Source organism: Anser cygnoides, chromosome Z, assembly GCF_040182565.1.
Source record: "Anser cygnoides isolate HZ-2024a breed goose chromosome Z, Taihu_goose_T2T_genome, whole genome shotgun sequence".
Lineage (NCBI taxonomy): Eukaryota > Metazoa > Chordata > Aves > Anseriformes > Anatidae > Anser > Anser cygnoides.
Genome location: NC_089912.1, coordinates 64,517,600 through 64,535,728, shown reverse-complemented (window position 1 = coordinate 64,535,728; position 18,129 = coordinate 64,517,600). Strand labels below are relative to the sequence as shown.

Genomic DNA, 18,129 nt, shown 5'->3' with positions numbered 1-18,129 from the left:
CCCCGGTTCCACTGGGGGAGCGCCGATGTCCCAGGTGCCATCGACCCCAGCGTGCGGGGACAGCCGGCACCTACCCGTCCCCTAGGATGGTCTTTTGGGGGGACACACGGGGCCTGCGGGCTGCCCTGCTGCTTCTGCTCTAAATAAACCGTATTCCGCAGGCAAAAAAAATGCAAACCCTTCAGATCCCGGCTCCTCCAAAAATACCCCGTGCTCTAACACCGCTCGTAAATGCTTCTGGCGCATTCCCAGCTGCAGGGTGGGCTCGGGGCCGGGGGGGCTACGGGAGATGAGGGGCTGGGAGGGGGGCAGGGTTACTGGGACGTGTGGGCTCCCCAAGCCCATTGCCCCCGGGCTGCATCCAGCCTGGCACGGGGCTCCCCAAAATGGGGTGCATGAAAGCTGCCCCGGCTTTTCGGCAGAGGGGCGCGGAGAGCTGGAGGAAACAGCTTTCTGGGGGCGACCCTGAGAGCTCAGCCCGGATTTTGGGGGTCATAGGGAGGACGTGAGTGGCGTCTTCCAAGGACCAAGGGGCTGCCAGGGCCATGCAAAGCAGCAGAGCCGCGGCCGGACGCTGGCGAGCGGTATTAGTGCTGACGAATTAGGCACATATTTGGAGAAGGAGAGCCAGGAACCGCCAGCGCGCCGCTGCCGAGGGGGAGGATCCATCTCCCGTCGCTCCCAGATGAGGATGGATGGCTTTTGGGGAGATTCTTCAGCTCGGGGCAAAGCTGGTGATGTGCACGATGTGAGCAGCCAGGAAGGGGACGGGGGCTTTTAAATGTGTCCCCCCCCACTAGGGACACAGTTCCTTTGCCAGCTGGGGCTATTGGGGTGACCCCGTCCATGAGCCGGGCTGGGGCTTCCCAAGCCCGGATGAATTTGGGACGCCGTCACCTTGTGGCTGAGGTGTCCCAGGTCCACGCACCGCTCGGAAAATAACCCCCCCACCCCAGCGGGGGAGATTTACGGGGCCGGGGCTCTGGCCAGGCTGACCCCTGCCCCGTGTCCCTCCCCTGTGGATTTAGTGCTGCCATCTGCGCCCCCTCCCCTCGCCCCGAGGAGGTCACTGGGGGTCCCCGCTGCTGGCAGCCCCCTGCCCAGGGGCAGGAGGGGCAGCGGGGTGGGCCGTGCCCTCTTCCCCTCCTTGCCGCCCGCTCAGAGGGCCCCGTGTCCGGCCGTACCTGGTCGGGAGCCTGGTGCCGGGTCAGGCCAGCGCAGATTGTCAGGGGACAGCTGGGAGGGCTGGGATTCCTGCGGGACGCACAAATCCCCCCCTGGAGCCGGGCCACCGCGGGAGAGCGGCCCCAGTGCGGGGGGACAGCACCTCCGCACCCCGGGCACCCCGGGTTCAGCCGGGATGTTGTGGGGGGACCAGGACAGCCCCGAGCCCACAGCACGGCCACCGCCACCCCTGCAAGCTGAGACCTTGCAGACTCATGACACGCAGAGCTCGCGGGGCAGCTCGTCCTCCTGGGTGTTCGCTGGTGCCAGCGTTATCTTTTGGGGACAGGGGTGCAAGGGACAGGTCCCAGGGACAGAAGCGTCCCCGCTCCACCCCGCAGCATCCCTAACACCACTCGGGTCCCCCCAGAAACCCATCTGAGTGATGGGGTGGGAGCAGGTGGGGAAGGGGCCGCGCTGGGGCAGCTGCCGCCCGCACAGGTCGGACCCAAGGGGCTATTTCGGGGCCTGAGCTCAGCGCCGGCAGCCGGGAGGGCTCCGGCTGCATTCCCAGCCCCATGGCACGCCGAGGGCCACAGCCCCAACCGGGGAGGCTCAGGGGGGTGAGCGTAGTGTGGGGCGCCCCACCTGCACCCCCTCCCGCTGCCCTGCCCGGGGATATTTTCGTCCGTCTGCAGGAATGGGGCCAGGAGCGCAGAGCCCCGGGGGCAGGTGCTGCGCTGGAGCCCGGCCGGCCCCCAAATCCCCCAGCAACAAAATCCCCCCCCGGCCCCCGGCGGCACCTGCGAGGGCCGCACATGGCTGGCAGCGGGGGTCCGGCCGGCCGGGTGCCGCTGCTGGACGTGCCTCGAATATTTTCCGTGCTGGATAAGCGCCTGCGCCGCGCTCCCCCCCACCCAGGAGGGCTGGCGGCCCCACGCAGCGGGGTCTGCACCCCTGCCCACCACGTCCCAGCACCCCAGGTCCAACCAGCGGCCCCGAACTTCGAGATGTTGGCACCCCTTAGGGTCGCAACCCCCCCCAAAACCCTTTCCCTGCACCTCCCCACGGACACGTGCACGGAGAAAGCAGGAAATCCATTTTTATTGATGAAGGCGTCTTTCCAAAGAGCCATTCGTATCCCCCTACCTCACCCCGGAGCCTCGGGGGAGCTGGATTCCTTCCATGTGTAACAGGCGATGCTTAAAGTATCAAAATAGTGAGAGAAGCCTCAGCAAGTGCAAGGGGAGGGATGGGGGGGGGGTCCCGGAGCCACGGAGGGGTGAGGAGCTGGTCTCTGGGGCCCCTGGGCAGGCGCTGGGCTGCGGGGGGTTAGTGGGGATGACGTGAGCGAGGAGATAAATGAACTCTGAAAAGCAGCGGGCTCGATACTAAAGAAATTTAAAAGTTATAAAAAATACTGAAAATCTCAGAAAACAACGCAGGCACTTGGGAAGGAGGAGGAGGAGGAGGAAGGCAGAGCTGGCTGGGAGGGCGGGGAGGAAGGCACCTGGGGAGAGGCGAAGGGGTGGGGGAGAGCAGCTCTGGGGCGAAGCCATCTCGCGCCCGCCCCGAGCAGAGGCACTGCGGTGGCGAGGATGCTCTGGGGAGGCTCGGTGCCTCCCGGGGACGCTGAGGAGGAAGAGGGGTGGGTGACTCAGCCAGCGGTAAGGCAACAGAGGTGAAAGGCGGCTCAGTGCAAGAGCGTAGCAAAAGGAAGGTGCAGAGCTGCTCCTTGCACCCCACCGCACGGGACAGGGCGAGACACCGGCCTCCCCCCGTCCTGCCTGGAGGAAGGAGAAGAAAGGAGCGAGAGGAAGGGCGACAAAGGCACGAGAAAAAATCCTGAAGGGTTTGGAGGGCTGGACCCACCACGGGAGGAAGCCCGCTGGCCCTCTTAAATGGGGCTAGTGGCAGGGTCACCCCGGGCTGGTCCAGGACAGGCTCCCACTCCCGGCAGCCCCCCGGCCGGGTGCGTGGGGAGGCGTGCTGGGCGGCGAAGCGGAGATGCTGGTGCGGCGCCTGCTCGGGGCGGTGCTGCGCGGTGTCTGGGTTAGTCCCGGCGCGCCGGCGGTGCGGGCAGGGCTGTGGTTTACCCGAGGCAGCCCGGCGTTGCTCGAGGTGGGGTGTCTTAAATAGGAGCCGGCGGCAGCAGTCTGTGCAGTGAGTGGCGGCAGGGCTCTGCCCGGGCGCAGAGCGGCGGCGCGCGGGGCTCAGTTCTGCTCCTCGTCCCGCAGCTCGGAGGGCAGGAACTTGTACTGCTGCTGCCGGATCATGGCCAGCTTCTTGCGCGCCTCCTCCAGCTCACGCTCCTTGCGCAGCATCTCCTCCTGGGCAGCGATGATCTGCCGAGGGAACGAGGTGAGACGGACGCCTCTCGTGCGCCCGCGGCGGGGACGGATGGGGCGCACCCGGCTCTACGCCCTGCCGTCCCCTCCCACCTCGTGGTCCCAGAGCAGGCCCTGCGTCCCACACCACGCTCCCTGGGAGACACAGGAGAGCGCAACGCGCTCCCCCCTGCCCCGCCGGAGCTCCCCCTGCCCCGCCGGAGCAGCCCCGCTCCTCACCTGTGCAATTCCCCCCACCATCTTCTCCTTCACCACCACCGTCTCGTCGTGGTCCTGGAAGGCGGCTGCCTTCTGCGCTGCCTTCACCAGGTTGTCCGACGCTCTCTTCACCGCGTTCCCGGCCGCCTGGAGCAGGAAAAGAGGTAAGGGAACAGCATCCTAAGCCTGGGGCGCAACTTCTGCCTTGGTTGGGGAACCCCTGTCCCGGCCGGGCAGGAGAGGCGGCCAGGCGAGCCGGGAGCTGCAGGCAGAGCTCCCCGAGGATGGCTCGCTGCCACCAGCGCTGCTCATGACCATTTCAGGCACTGCTGCTCCCAGTCGGGTGCCTGCGGCGCTTCCCTCGCTCTGCTCCCGTCTGAGCAGCAGGGCAGGGATTTTGGGGCAGCCTGGCTGACCTACCCCAGCCTCTGCCCCGCCAGGATCCTTGCGTTAACCCCCAGCGTGTGGGCATTAACCTCCACGCCACGGCCACGCAGGGTTAATCTCCCGTGTCAAAACATGTCCCCAGACATTAACGCCAGGGATTCGGTGCACACATTTCAGGCATTCCCAAGCCAGAAGACCATCAGCCCTGAATGCCCCCGGGCTCAGCAACCCCAGCCCGGTGGACAGGAGCCCAGGATTACGCACGCAGGCAGCTAACCGAGGTCCAAAATACATGGAGCCTGCGTCCCACTGCAGCACCGAGGGCAGGCCGGCAGGGAGCACAACCTTGTGGAGATGCCTCCTCCGTGCCACGGCCTCATCCCACGGTCCCACACGCCCCCCCCGCACCCCTCAAACACCCTCCTGGAGGAGGCGGCCGGGGCTCGAGGGCAGCCTGGGACTCACCTGGAGCCTCTTCATGGCCTCCGAGTCGTGGTCAGCCTTCACCTTGCAGGCCACCAGGAGCTGCGCCGTGGAGGCAGCCACCTGCTTGGCGGACGAGATGAGCTTCTCCTCGCTGGCGTGGCCCTGCACCGCCGCGTTGGCGGCTTCGCACAGGTTGTTGGTGGCCGCAGCCACCATGCGTGCCTGCAGCAGGAGAAGGGTGTCAGGGGGACGCGGGAGCCTGCGGCAGAGGGTCCCCAGGAGGACAAGGGGCACCCATGTGGCGCATCCTCCTTTTGGGGGCAGGAAAAAAGGGAGATCCCCTGCTACGTGTCCTTGATACTCACGGCTGAAATGAGTCCCTGGGACCACTGCCCGTCATCCACTGCGTTGGCTGGGATGGCTCCCACCTGCGGGGCAGGAGAGGAGCAGTGAGGGCTGCTGGAGAAGGGAGGGAGCCCAGCACAGCACCACGCAGCGCTTCAGCACCGACTCTTGTGCTGCTCCTGTCCTTCCCCCTCCCAGCCTTACCTTTCCTTGGGCCACTAACTCTCGCTGGGCTGCTGAGGCTGCCTTCACCAGGGCGCTCGTAGCTGCCGCGATGGATTTGGCAGCTTCCAGGATCTGCTCCTCAAAGTCCAGGCTCTCATCTGCTTGCTGTAGACAAAAAGAGGAGCGTGAGTCCTAGATGGGACTACCAGGAAGGTGGCTGGGGGCCGAGGGGGGCACACGTGAACGATGGCTGCGGGACCCAGGAGAGAAGGGGCTGCCCCAGAGGGGGCTCAGGGGGGGCTCAGCACCCCGTGCTACCTTAGGCTTGGCCCTCGGCTTCAGCTGCTCCAGCTTCTTGGCTGCAGCCTCGATGGCAGCCGCTGCCCCCAGCAGCTCGTTCTCGGCGATGACCGTGGGATCTTCTGGGTCAACCCACTCCGTCCCTAGAGGAGACAGAAACCAAGACAGGTTAAAGCCACGCAGGGCCTCATTTCTGACCCACCCTACCTCCTCCCATCAGCTGCCGAGCCCCAGGCGCTAATCCCAGAGGTGGACGGAGCCGTGGCACTCACCTTTCATGGCCTCGGCTGCCTGGATGAGCTCGGTGACAGAGCTGGCCACCCGCTTGGAGTACCCGGCCAGCTGCTGCTTCAGCTCGTGGGTCGGCTTCTGCAGGATCTGGGGGAAAGGAGCAGGCCTGAGCACATGAGGGAGACCACGAAGCAGGGGGAGAACCCGACCCGGCAGCCCCTTCTGACCACATTTTGGCCCTCGCCCACAGAATTTGGCTGCCTGAGAAGGTGCCACCACAACCCCAGCCACCCTTGTTTCAGGCTGCTGCAAAGCAAGGGGACCCCGAGGGTCCATTAGAGGCAATCCCCCAAGAGAAGGGGAGCAGGAGCCCCCCAGCCCCATGAGCACGTATCGGTCACTGTTTGCCATCCAGTCTCGAGCGATGCTGGCTGGTCTCCTCCTGTGTGGGAACAGGATCATCTTTTCCTTTTCCTTGGCCCTGATCAGTCCATGGTTTCTGGGACATCTCGCAGCACCGAGGTCCTCATTTAAGTCAGGGTCCTTCCGGCACTCAGCGGCTGCCCCCCAGGATCTCCTTCTCCCCCCCAGGATCTCCTTCTCCCCACTCAAAGCACTTCAAGCCCCAGAACCCTATTTCCCCCCCCGCCTTGCCATCCCCCTTTCTGAGACTCATCTGCAAACACAAGCTGGGCAGGGCAGGACCCTGGAGCCAGGTCCCTGCGGGGACACACGGCCCCTTCCCAGCGGGTCCCCCCCGGCATGCACACACCACGGCACGCCCGAGGCCACACGTCAGCTCGAGCAGGGTGAGTAGAGGCACAGATGGCGGGGTCCTGCCCCAAAACCACGCAGGAGCAGCAGTGCCACCCCAGCAGCAGGCTGGGCACGCGGGCACGCCGCGAGCAAGGCTCATGCTGAGGTTAGGCACCGGCAGGCACACCGAGTGTCGCCGTACTCACCGGCTGACGGGGAGGACCGAGGGGAGAGAGAAGAAGGCAGTGAACGCCCCGGCAGGCAACAGGGACACGCGCGGGGTGGGGTGAAGGAGGTGAGGAGGAGAGGTGGGGAGGAAGGCTCGGAGGTCCCGGGCCCTGCTGCCATCACCACTTCAAACTTCAGCCCTGCGTGACTCCTGGTGGACAGGCTCCCGAGGCTCGCTTGGCACCTCACTTCTCCCCACCCTGAGCTCTTTGACTGCACTTTTCAGCCTGCATTTCCCTGCTTTTGGTGATGGAGACCTATTGTTACCAAATACCAAGTCCCCACGGAGGTTCGCATTCCTTCCCCTCCCCAGTGAAATATGCTGCTGTCTTACTCTTTTGCTGGGAGACACGTTTTCCACCCCCAGCCAAATAACTCTCTTGAACTCTAACCACTCCTGCTCGCACACTGAGGCGTTCGTTCCCAAAGGGACCGATCCAGCACACACACAGCAACAGCCTCCGCTGCTGCTGGGGGTAAGGCAGCATCCTGTCCACAACCCTCCCTTCCACATCCCTCGGCGTGGGGCCGGGCTCACAAAGCGCTGCTGACTGCCCCCACCAGCACCTCCACATTGCCCTCGTGAGCACGCCTGGACAAAAAGCTGTATTATTAACTCCGTCATCCGCCCTGACAAGATTTTTAAAATTGCCGAATGGTTCTCTTTCTGGAGGCCAGAAGCTTGCTAAGATGCACCTCCAGTGAACAGTTCACGGGATGGACTGCACGTATGGTATTCAGGAGACATCGCACGACGGCCGGAAGGTTACACCCAAAATGCAGTGAATAGCATGCTTCTGCAAGTAGTCTGACCTTGGGCACGGCCACAGTATGTCATTAGCCCAATCATCTGTTAACAACAGGTCAGCCAGAGAATTTCACCTAGCACTTCAGTCTTGGCTGCGATGACTCACGAGTGGCTAAAGCATCTTCCAGAAAGACATTTGATCTAGATGCAGATCACGAAAAACTCACTGCCCCCCTTGGAACCGTCTCCCGAAGTCCTTCAGATAAAACCATCCTTTGATTTCCCCCATGTCTGGCTTCAATATCTAGCCCTCGGGTCCTGCCCGCCTCCCTCTTTGTTCTCAGTCCCTTTTTAACCAACCTAGTGAAATCACACTGCGTAACTGACCCCACATGCTTGCTCTTTTCCCTTGCTCCAGGTCCAGGCTATCGTCAGCTCTGCAGGCACGCGCTCTGTGCATCCTTGCAGCGAGGTCAGCTCTTACCATCTTGCCAAGAATGCAAACCACTGGAAGCACCTCACCGAATCCTTTCTTCCCATCTACTTGGTTAATCCAGCCTTAATTTGCTTCATACGAACCACACTGATCTTGCAGGACAGCTAATTAAAGCAGCCAGCTGAAGGGCTCGGGCGGACTGAGCTGGGGGAGGACTGGATCAGAAGGGTGCAGCTGGCCTCTGCAGTCAACACCTCTGCCACTGCAGGCACTGCCTGTCTCGCACACCCTTGTGTGAGCTTAACGAGCTCTGTTTTCACACTGGCTAAGTTTCTCACTCCCACTACTCATAATGGAAGCTGCTTCAGGATTCTGTTCCTGTGTTGTTGAATTTCCAGCCTCCATCTGTTTATGGCCAGTTAATCTCCATCTGTTGTTAGCCAAATACTTTTCTTTAGAGCTTGCCGATCACTCCGACATCTGCTTCCGTAAGTAATTGCAGGCAGCCCTCCCATCCCTCCTCACCTTGCCTGCCTAAGCAATCAGGGAGCACGGGAGGTGCTCCTTTCCTCTCCGGGACTTTCATGGGGACAGAGGTGGGCCACACAATAGGTACAGGGGCAAGGAATGGGAGAGGGACCTGTCACCGGCTTTTTCAAGTTGATTTTGACATCGACTGTCTAGCTCAGGTCAAAGCAACTTTAGCAGCACCAGCCCGGAGCACTGCAGCAATGAGGAGCTGTGCAGTCTCAAGGCAGCCAGCAGGTCTCTCCTTCATGGCAGGACCTGAAGGACAGGCAGTGCGACCTGTGTGCCGGTGGTGACCGCGTGCCACCTCCTCCCCTGCGCTCGGCCCCGTGCAGGGCTCACCTCGGGCACTCAGGGACAGCACTAAGGGGCGGCGCGCTAAAAGACCTCAGAGGGAAGATCTGCAGAGCCCACGGGAAGATGGAGATCTGGGGAGCACCCCGTTGTTCAAGGGAAGCCTGAGCAAACCACCGAAAGGGTCTGAGGACACTCACCACCAGCACGTGCTCCAGCAGCTCCAGGTAGCCATCGGCACACTCCCTGCCGAAGCGCAGCGCCCGCTGCCGCACGTCGGCGCTCACCTCCGGGTGGTAGGCAGCCTCCTGGAACCCAGGGACAGAGATTCGTATCCGAACGCCTCCCCTGCCACATCGGGGCTCAAACAGGGCACCTGCTTGTCCCCCAGCCCCGTGCCAGCCCCGCGTCCCCTGCCCGCCCCTGCGGCACCTTGCAGGCGCGCAGCATGTCCGCGATGGCACGGCGGCTCAGGTTGGCCGTGGCGATGACGTCCTCCTGCCGACACGAGTTGCCAGCGGCCACAGCTTTGGCCGTGGCCATCGTGATGCCTTTCGTCATTCGGATGAAGTCCTCCGGGGTCGAGACCTGGGCAGGAGGCACCGGGGAGGAGAAGACCTGAGAAGAGAGAGGCCAGGGGTGAGGCGCAGGGCAGCAGGAGGGCAGGGGGAGCCCCGCGGCGCTGCGGCTGCGCTCACCGCCAGCTCCTGGCGGATGTGCTCTATCGTGGCCTCCAGCGCCCGCGTCCCCTTCGTGGCCTCGTCCTCCACAGCCTTCACCGTCTTCAGCAAGGAAGTGACGTTGGTCACCATCACCTGTGGGAGGGAGAACAGAACTGGGAAAAAGCCCCCCGGAAAGCTCTGGGATGCTGCCAGCACCTGTCCCTCCCTCGTGGTTTGGTACAGATCTGCCCCTTCTCCATACTCCACTCACACCTCCTCATTTTGATCTCCCACCAATGCCCCCTCTGTGCCCCCTTGCCCTGACCGCTTCCCAGTTGTCCTCCCGTCCCCAGACAGGCACAGAAGCGCCTTCCTGCTCGTTTTCCAGCCCTCCTGCCCCATTCCCTTCTCCCCGTTGTGCCCCAGTGCAGACCTTGGCAGAGTTCTTCAGCTGGTAGACAGCAGGGTCATCCCCAGCTTTGCCAGCAGCTGCTTTGGTGGCACCGATCAGATCCCCAAGTGCCTTGGCCACGTCCTTCACAGCATTGATCAGAACCACCTGGGGAGAGCAAGACCAGGGTCATGGCTTGTCTGTGGTCACACTCAGGCTGTGGGTGGGGTGGTCCAGCAGCAGAAAATTCGGGCACCCCAGAACATGCCATGTACACGGAGTTCAAATCAGCCAGCTCTACTAGCACCAGGCAAAGCTCAGCCAGTGCTCTCCAAGACACGCAGAGTCCAGAGCCCCAGATGACCTCCCACCCTCAGCTACAACCCCTTCATGAGCAGCCTCCCTTCACCCCAGACACCCCGTCCTACCTGAGTCTCTGGGTCTTCAGAGCCCAGGCTGGCAGCACCCAGCTTCACCACCTCCGCCAGGCGGGTGATGGTGGTCACGGAGGACTGGGCAGCCTGGGCTAGCTTCTCCTGGCTGGCCGTGGCGTTCTGCACCAGCACCTTGGTGTCCTCCACCAGCGCCTTGGCTGTCTTCAAGATGCCCTCCCTGGGGAGAAGGAGGGAGTCAGAGCGGGGTGTTTGGGAACGACAGACACGCATCTCCATGCCTTCCATCTGTACGAGCTGGAGGGGAAAACTGCCAGCACAGCCCGAACCTGCAGGTCTCCTTGGGGCTGGTCCACAGCTTACAGAGATGTGAGATAGCAGGACAGAGCCTGCCCCCTATCCTCAGCTGAGCAGGGGCTGGCCAAGGTGTTGTACCCCCCACCCTGGTACCTGTGGTCAGCGAAGGTCTCCGAGTTCTCCCGATTGAGGGTCCCTGCCGTGGCAAACATGATGGTGGTGTCGAGGTCAGCGATGATGCCAGAGACGGCGCTGGCAGCAGTGATGCAGGCTTGCGTCCCGCGGTTTCCAGCCTGCAGGGCTGCCAGCACGTGGGACACCTGCGTGGTACGAGCAGGGTGACTGAGGGAGGCAGAGCAGGCTGAGGACATCCCCACCACACCTCTGACACCTCCCCAGGACAGACACCCTTCAATCCAAGGAGGGGACTCAGGAACTGTGTGGTCTGAGCACCCCTTCTTAGCTTCCATTTGTTTTTATCTCGTACCTATCATGCTTGGGGTGTGCAGAAGACATTGCACTCTGCTGCTTTCCAAACGAACAAGGCTAGCACCTTATCAGAAGGTTACAGCTCATTCCTTCTGTAAGTGCTAAACTCAATTTCTGTGCTTTGGCAAGTGCTCATAAGATAGTAAGGTTCCTGATGGAAAGTAAAAGCTTGGAAAGGAAGAACCTGGAGGAGGCCCTGGGCATGCAGACATGTGCCAGGCAGTATGAACCAGTGTTTGTTTTGCCTTTGTAATCTTGCTTGCAAGCACTGCCGCTCTACCCTTATCAGCTGTATTTTTTAAACCATTTTTTTTGTCTGTTATTAAACAGTGTGCTTTTTAAGACTGGCTGATGGGCAGGATGCTTTCCATCATGCTAGCAAAAGGCACAGGGGATATCGATCACCTAGAATGAGCTGTAGGCTTACTGGAGACGCAGCAAATGATACACACACCTCTGCAAGGGCTGATTTAGAGAGCCCTGGGCTGCCAGCATGGTGTGGATCAGTCCTCTTTGGCAGGCTGTAACCAGCACTTCAGCAGGCAGCACCTGGCTGTCACAGTTGCCCATCACAGCCCAAGTTGTTGTTACAGTGCCAGCAGGGGAACCCATCCCCAGCCCCACTGGCTGAATTGTGCCAGGGCAAGAGAGCAGACAGAGCCCAGCAAGGTGACGGGAAAACCCAAGGCTCAAAGGGCACGTGGCTCAGTCCAGCATTGCTCCCACCACCTTCCTCCTCTCCTGTTACCTGCTCCGGGACCCTCGGGGCCACTCACCTTCTCGGAGACCTTGCGCGCGCTCTCTATCAGCTCCTTCTTGGTGTAGGCATCGCTGGGGCTGCACTGCAGGGCTCCAGCCTTGGTCACCAGGGCGGCGCAGCCGTGACCCAGCTCCTGCACCCGCCGCTTGATGTGGGAGCCGATCTGGAGGAAAATACGTGTGTGAGACAGCCTGAAGGGACACCCTGCCCGGATCCTCTCTGACGATGCTCTCACCTCCTCGTTCTCGGCGGTGAGCGCGGCCGGCTTGGCCTCCTGTGCCAGCTGCCCGTACTCGTTGGTCAGCTGGTTGGCCAGTATGCCCAGTTCATCCGGGTTGGTGGTGGACTTGGTGACCTGCCGGTGGGAGAAGAGCAGGGCTCAGACAGGCTCTGCGGTGGGACAGGGGAGCAAGGAGGGCAGCTGCCCTGCTGGGTGAGGCTGCAGCACCACTGCTTCTGCACCCACCATCTCCTGCACAGTCACTGCGATAGCCTTGGCCGTCTTCACCATCGTGGTCTGGTAGTCCACAAAGGTCCCCTCTGGCTCGCCCATTGGCCCCTCGTCCAGCTGCAAGAGAACATCAGGAGAGTTTGGCCCTGCCCAGAAACCCCCCTCGGCTATGGCACGGCAGGAGACTTGTGCTGCCCTGCCTGGGGTTTTGCCCACTACGGCCCCGAGCGCTCCCTCCCCGGCCTGGACCCCAGAACTCCAGTGTAGAGAGATCTGAACATCTTCTGCATCTCTCCCTGCCTCTGACTTCTCCTTTCCCACAGCCCTCTCTGTGTTCCCCTCACCTGGTTGATGGCCTGGGTGATGGAGTCCACCATGCCCCCGACGACACCCGCAGCGCTGGCTGCCTCGTTCAGCGTGGTGGTCAGGTCCTCCACAGCCTCCTTCATCATCTGCACGGCCTCCTCCAGAGCCTCCTGCGTGTGGGCAGCTTGCTGCAAGGAGGAGACAAGAGTGAGGGAAGGAAGCTGCCCGCCCAGCGGGGACACCAGACACCAGCTCTGGGTTTTGGTGCCCAGCACACGTGTAGGACACGTGGCACGTGTCCAAGGCTCACCACGTGCACCTCCTGCTCACCTTGGGGTTCCCACCGGCCTCCTTGGCAGTGTACAACATCTGCAGGGCAGACTCAGCCAGCGTTTTGGTCTGGTCCAGGAGGTTCATCTGCTGCTGGTGGTTGGGTGTCTTGGAGGCAGCACCGATAGCTGCCAAGATGAGCGGCTCAAAGTACTGAGCCATCTGGGACACCTAGGGAAGAGCAGCGTCAGCGCCAGCAGCTCCTAGAGGCTGGTCGGAACCTCTCCTCCTGATGTGGGCTGCTCCACACGTCTGGTGCCTGAACACCCCCTCCCCATCCCTCCCCTCCCGTTACCTTGTGTCCCAGCTGCGAGGCCTCAGCCCGCGCGGCGCCGGCCACGGGCTCGATCAGGTTGTTGATCTCCTGCACGGCCGTGATCATCTGGTTGTGCAAAGCCTGTTGAGGAGGGAGCACACGGCATGAGGCTGCGGCAAGGCTGGCCTCGCTGAGCTCTGCTGGGGAGGAGTTAGCCTGCCCCCGTTAAGCAGGGCTCCAAAGTGATGTTTGATCACTAAACAACAAGCTCTGGCTCTAAGGGCTGTGTGACCAGGAGCAGCACAGCCCTGCTCTGTCCCTCTGAGACAGACACAGCAGGGACACAAAGCCTGGAACAAGGCTGCTCTATCCAGCACTCGGCTGGGACGATGCTAAAGACACAAGGAGGGCTCCCAAAGCCCTGTGTGAAAGCAGAGGAAGCCAGCAGAGGCTCCAGAAAAGGACGCTGCCCCCCGCTCACCTCCTGGGAGATGCCTTCTCGAGGGGCCAGCTGCTGGCTGATGGCCGCGAGGGAGGCCTGGTCCACCTCCCGTATGCACCTGTTCAGGACGTCGATGGCCTCGTCGCACTCCCGCTGCCCAGGAGCTTTGTCCCTGCGTGCGTGACAGATGGATCAGCACCGTGACAGGCCAGATGAGCCGAAACATCATCGTGGGGTGAGCCCAGCCAGAGGAAACCACCAGCAGGGGCTCCGACCAAGCGCACCAGACAGGCTGAGAGGGTCCCAGCCCGCCCTCACCTCATGTTGGTGATCAGCTTCTTGATGGAGTCCGAGACGGTGCGAGAGTGTCCGGCCAGCACCGACCACTGCGGCGGGTCCTTGGGGTTGACGGCCAGGGAGCGTGCGGTCTGGATGAGGCCGGCAGAGCTCTCCAGCATGGTCTTGGCGGACGAGACGATGGGCTCCATGGCTCTGCGTCCCTGTGCAGGGAGATGGAGGCCCAGTGACGTGGACGGAGAGGCAAGTCACCCCTTCTCCTCACCCAGGAGCAGCCCCTTGATGCCCAACGCTCGCTGCTGCCTCCTCATCGCGACCTCCAGACGCCAGCCCTGCTCTGGGTCCCATTTCAAGCTCCTCCCCACCCTGCAGCAGCTCCCACCACAGCCAGGCCACCCCTCCCTGCCCCGGCGGCACCCCACCTCGGGGCTGATCTGGGCAGGAACGGTGGCAAACTCCGGGTTGGAGGCGAAGGCCGTCAGGTTGTCCACGGCCTCTATCAGAGGAGCCGTGGCCGCGCGGCACCGCTCCCGGTTCTCCTCGTTGAAGGCTCCATCCAGGGCCTGGCGTGCAGGAGAGAGCGAGCAGTTAGTTATCCAGCCCTGAGCACGCCCCACCTCCCACCTCTGCGGGGCTGCCTGTGCCACCCCAACGCACCTTGATGGTCTTCACCAGGTTGGCCGTGCTGTTGGCCACCTCCTTGGCCGACTGGACGAACTGCCGCTTGGCGACGGGGTTGGCGGTGCGGGAGGAGGCCAGGCGGCACGTGTTGCACAGGGCCGAGGTGTGCTTGGCCACGATGGTGGCTGCTGACAGCACCTGGGGGGGAGAGCAGAGTGAGGCAGGACCCGCAGCATCTCCCCGCCCTCCAGCGCTCCCTTTTAGGCAGGAAAACGCCCACGGCGGTGCCCCACCTCACACTCACCTGCGACTGCGTGCAGGCAGGGTCCACCAGGTTCTGGCAGGCCATCTGGATGGCTTGGTTAGCTCTGGCAAACTGAGTGGGGTCTACCAGGCCCTGCTGCCCCGCCTGACTGTTGGGATCAGAAACTCCCACCAGGTAGGCAGCCTGCAAAGACGAGAGAGGCCGTGAGGGAATGCACCGGGGCAGGGGCAGGAGAGGGATCCCAGCACCAGGCACGATGGATGGGGCTGGGACCAAATGCGTCTCACCTGGGCTGCTGCCTCCGTGAGCCCGCAGAGAGCTTTGGAGGCGGCGCTGATGGACTCCCCGAACTCGGGCAGCTTGCTGTTCTTGGCGTTCTGGGAGATGCCGGCCATGGACTCGCCCAGCACCTGCGGGACACACAGCCACCAGCTGGAGACCACCGCCCGCCCGGTGCTGCAGCCTCAGAGCTCACCGTGCTCCGCCAGCCGGGCGTCTGTAACCCGGAGGAAGACGCTCACCTTGGAGTTCTCCATGACGCTGTCCAGGCAGTTGAAGTAGGACATGTCATTGACCGTCTGCGTGGGGTTCTCCAACAGCTCCTTCACCGTCTACAGGGACACGGGTGTCACGTCAAGGGGAAGGGTCTGTGCTCTCCACATCTCACACCTTGCTCTCGCCGCTCCTTTTTGCTCTCTCCTGCCTCTTGTGGCACGGAGGAGCTGCTCCTCTCCCCACCCCAGACATCCCAGCACCCAGCCAAGCAGAATTCTCCAGTTCTCACCTCCAGCTCCCTCAGGGCATTGTCGCACTCCTTCTGTCCTGGCGCCTGCTGGGTGCACATGGTGATCAGCTGGTTAATGCTGTCCGTCACGGCCCTGCCGGGACACAGGAGAGACACGCCTGGATCAGTGCCAACGTCACCGCCCAGAGCCACCACTATTGCAAACACCTTAACCTGGCCGTGGGGCATGTCCTGGTGTAGGAAACGGGCAGAGGTTCTGGCTGGAGGACATTCCTACCTGCCCAAGGGCCTGTCTCTTCTGATAGACTGCGACAGGGCAGCCAGATCAGGATGACATTAGATAAACGGTCTCAGGACAGCCCCATAGGAAGCTGAGCCCCATGGAGGCAAACACCAGGACTCCTGAAGCTGCTGGCCCAGCACAAACTTTGGCACTTGCCCACCTCCCTCCACGCAGCCCGAGCAGTTCCTCCTACCGTGCAGCCGCTGCCAGCTGATTCTTGAGGTTGGGGGATGCAGGGTCGGCAGAAAGCGCCTTTGCTGCCAGCAGCAGCTTGCTGGAGGACATGGAGATGCTCTTCAAGTTCGACACCACCTGCGCCTGGTCTTCCTTGTTCTGCAAGGAGCCAAAACAAGTCACCTACAGCAGGCTCCCGAGCTCCATGCCCACCCCCTGGGTTTCTGCAATGCTTTCCAGGCTGCGCCAGCTCCCTTCACTCAGCTCATCCGCTGGCCATCAGCAGCAAGTGTTTGGTGACAACACTCACTGCACGCAAGCCACTTCCTCCCCTGTTCTTGCTATTTAGCCCACCTCCAGGCTCCATCTCGATGGTGTTAGCCACAGCTGCTCACAGCAGTCCCCGAACCACTGCTCGTGGCTGCATGCCTTCCCCAGCGCCCAGCAGCCTCCCACCATAGCCAGGACTGCCGGAAGTGTGTTCGCTCTCACCGGGGACAGGCTGGCCATCTCCACTCCCGCCTGCAGGAACTCGTTGAAGTCCTGTCCAAATTTGCCCGAGGACTTGGCCAGGTCCTGTGGGGTGCCCCGCGATGCCTGCACCAGCTCGTTGGCAGACTGGTTGAGTCCCGCCGCTGCCCGGTTCAGCTGGCTCTGCGCCTCCTGGAAGGTCTTGTTGCTGGGAGGGAACTGGAGGCAGGGAGGGGGTCAGGAGCAGCATGGTGAGCTGCTGGGCGAAGGCCCAGCACCCTCACACGCCTCGGGATGTGCCGGAGAGCATCCAGCACGGCCGGTGCCTGCTGCATCACCTCCCCGTCCCCCTCAGCCCCGTGCTGAGCTCACCGAATCCGACAGCAGCCTCTTGCTGGCCTCTCCCACCATGCGGATGGCAGCGTCCACGTCCCGCTGCCCGGGCAGGCAGTTCACGCAGCGGTTCAGCGCCTGCGACACCGCCTTGGCCACCTGCAGAGGACGAGAGCGGCGGCTGTCCCTCGACCACCCCCATCAACCTGCCCCCATCCCGCAGCCTCCCCCAGGCCCCGGTCCCACCTGCACCAGGCGCTGCTGGCTGTCGGGGTCTCCAGGCTTGGCCACCGCCTTCCTGGCCTCCTCGATGAGGTTGTTGGCCTTATCCATGACGTCGCTGGCGCACTCCAGCATGGCGCCCTGCGCCTGCGGGTCCAACGTGTTGGCCGCCACGCCGCGGGCGGCCTGGCTGAGCGAGCGCAGCGCCTGGGCCACCTCCCGGGCAGCGATGCCTGCCGGGGGGGAGAGCGGTCAGTCAGCGAGAGCACGGCCCCTCCACGGGGCACGGCCGGGGCATGACGGCTTGTACCTGTGTAGTTCTCGTTGCCCTGGGCCACCTCGCCCAGGAGGTGGGCGATGGCGGAGGTGACGGCCTTGGTGCTGTTCCCCAGGTCCTGGGCGCACTTCTCCATCTGCAGGGCGAGCAGGGGTTACACCTCGCCCGTACAGACCCCAAAACCCCGCGTCCAACACCCCGTGTGCCCTCTCACCGTCTCTCCGGGCAGAGGTTTGAGCTTTCCATCCCTGGCGGCCGCCTTGGCCTCCTGCAGGTCCCTCTCCAGGCTCTGCACCAGGCCCAGCGCCGAGTCGATCTCCAGGGGCCCGCAGGCCTCCTGCGCCTGCGGTGGGGAGAAAGACGAGCAGCTTTGCGGGAGCCCGGCCACCACGAGGGCTGTCCCTGCCTGCCCGCCCTCCTCCACCAGCCTCTCACCTTCTGTGCGGCCGTGCGGAGCTCGGCCAGGGCCGCGGCCAGGTTCTTGGCGCACTGGCTGAGCTGCATGGCGGAGGCCTGGTCGGTGATGGTGGGCACGGTGGCCTTGGCCGCGGCTACCATCTTCCCACCGGGCTGCCAAAAGAAGGAGGAGTGAGACGGGGTGGCACGCAGCTAGCCGTCTCCTCGCTGCCTGCGGCCGGCAGCAGGTTTGGGGGTACCTGCAGGAAGTTCTGGCTGGCGGCGATGAGAGCCAGCTGGGCGCTGGGGCTGTCCGGCTGCGACTGGCTTCCCCGCACGCCCTGCACCAGCATGGGGATCTGGTCGGCCACCACCTGGGACCGGAGGAGAGGAAAGTTACTGCGGGGGACACGGAGAGCGCGGGTCCCTCCGGTGGCTCCAGCCAAACCTGCCCTCCCTGCCGCCTGCGGCTCGGCCACCCGCAGATCTGACTGCTGGTGGCTGTGGAGAGGGACTCTGTCAGGGAGTGTAGCAACAGGACAAGGGGGGATGGCTTTAAACTAAAAGAGGGTAGATTTAGATTAGATATAAGGAACAAATTCTTCCGCTCAGAGGATGGTGAGGCCCTGGCACAGGCTGCCCAGAGAAGCTGTGGCTGCCCCATCCCTGGCAGTGCTCGAGGCCAGGCTGGATGGGGCTGTGGGCAGCCTGGGCT

At 63.1% G+C, this 18,129-nt stretch overlaps 1 protein-coding gene across 3 annotated transcripts in view; it reads right to left on the bottom strand.

The window, feature by feature from the left end:
* Positions 1 to 2,245: 2,245 nt before the first annotated feature.
* TLN1 (talin 1) overlaps positions 2,246 to 18,129 on the bottom strand; it is a 31,706-nt gene continuing 15,822 nt past the window's right edge. For all 3 annotated transcript variants that reach the window (XM_066988746.1, XM_066988748.1, XM_066988747.1), the window contains 35 exons: positions 17,675 to 17,788; positions 17,454 to 17,588; positions 17,233 to 17,361; positions 17,052 to 17,154; positions 16,766 to 16,974; positions 16,559 to 16,678; positions 16,208 to 16,405; positions 15,735 to 15,874; positions 15,298 to 15,391; positions 15,035 to 15,124; positions 14,801 to 14,923; positions 14,553 to 14,696; positions 14,285 to 14,446; positions 14,050 to 14,190; positions 13,649 to 13,830; positions 13,370 to 13,502; positions 12,928 to 13,029; positions 12,633 to 12,803; positions 12,341 to 12,490; positions 12,012 to 12,113; positions 11,781 to 11,900; positions 11,562 to 11,708; positions 10,450 to 10,616; positions 10,036 to 10,219; positions 9,650 to 9,775; positions 9,253 to 9,369; positions 8,987 to 9,172; positions 8,755 to 8,862; positions 5,606 to 5,711; positions 5,352 to 5,476; positions 5,073 to 5,198; positions 4,889 to 4,951; positions 4,563 to 4,745; positions 3,732 to 3,857; positions 2,246 to 3,509 (listed from right to left, as the gene is read on the bottom strand). In XM_066988746.1, the coding sequence (XP_066844847.1) occupies positions 3,378 to 3,509; positions 3,732 to 3,857; positions 4,563 to 4,745; positions 4,889 to 4,951; positions 5,073 to 5,198; positions 5,352 to 5,476; positions 5,606 to 5,711; positions 8,755 to 8,862; positions 8,987 to 9,172; positions 9,253 to 9,369; positions 9,650 to 9,775; positions 10,036 to 10,219; positions 10,450 to 10,616; positions 11,562 to 11,708; positions 11,781 to 11,900; positions 12,012 to 12,113; positions 12,341 to 12,490; positions 12,633 to 12,803; positions 12,928 to 13,029; positions 13,370 to 13,502; positions 13,649 to 13,830; positions 14,050 to 14,190; positions 14,285 to 14,446; positions 14,553 to 14,696; positions 14,801 to 14,923; positions 15,035 to 15,124; positions 15,298 to 15,391; positions 15,735 to 15,874; positions 16,208 to 16,405; positions 16,559 to 16,678; positions 16,766 to 16,974; positions 17,052 to 17,154; positions 17,233 to 17,361; positions 17,454 to 17,588; positions 17,675 to 17,788 (4,758 nt within the window). In that variant the 3' untranslated portion in view covers positions 2,246 to 3,377. The remainder of the gene's footprint in view (positions 3,510 to 3,731; positions 3,858 to 4,562; positions 4,746 to 4,888; positions 4,952 to 5,072; positions 5,199 to 5,351; positions 5,477 to 5,605; positions 5,712 to 8,754; positions 8,863 to 8,986; positions 9,173 to 9,252; positions 9,370 to 9,649; positions 9,776 to 10,035; positions 10,220 to 10,449; positions 10,617 to 11,561; positions 11,709 to 11,780; positions 11,901 to 12,011; positions 12,114 to 12,340; positions 12,491 to 12,632; positions 12,804 to 12,927; positions 13,030 to 13,369; positions 13,503 to 13,648; positions 13,831 to 14,049; positions 14,191 to 14,284; positions 14,447 to 14,552; positions 14,697 to 14,800; positions 14,924 to 15,034; positions 15,125 to 15,297; positions 15,392 to 15,734; positions 15,875 to 16,207; positions 16,406 to 16,558; positions 16,679 to 16,765; positions 16,975 to 17,051; positions 17,155 to 17,232; positions 17,362 to 17,453; positions 17,589 to 17,674; positions 17,789 to 18,129) is intronic.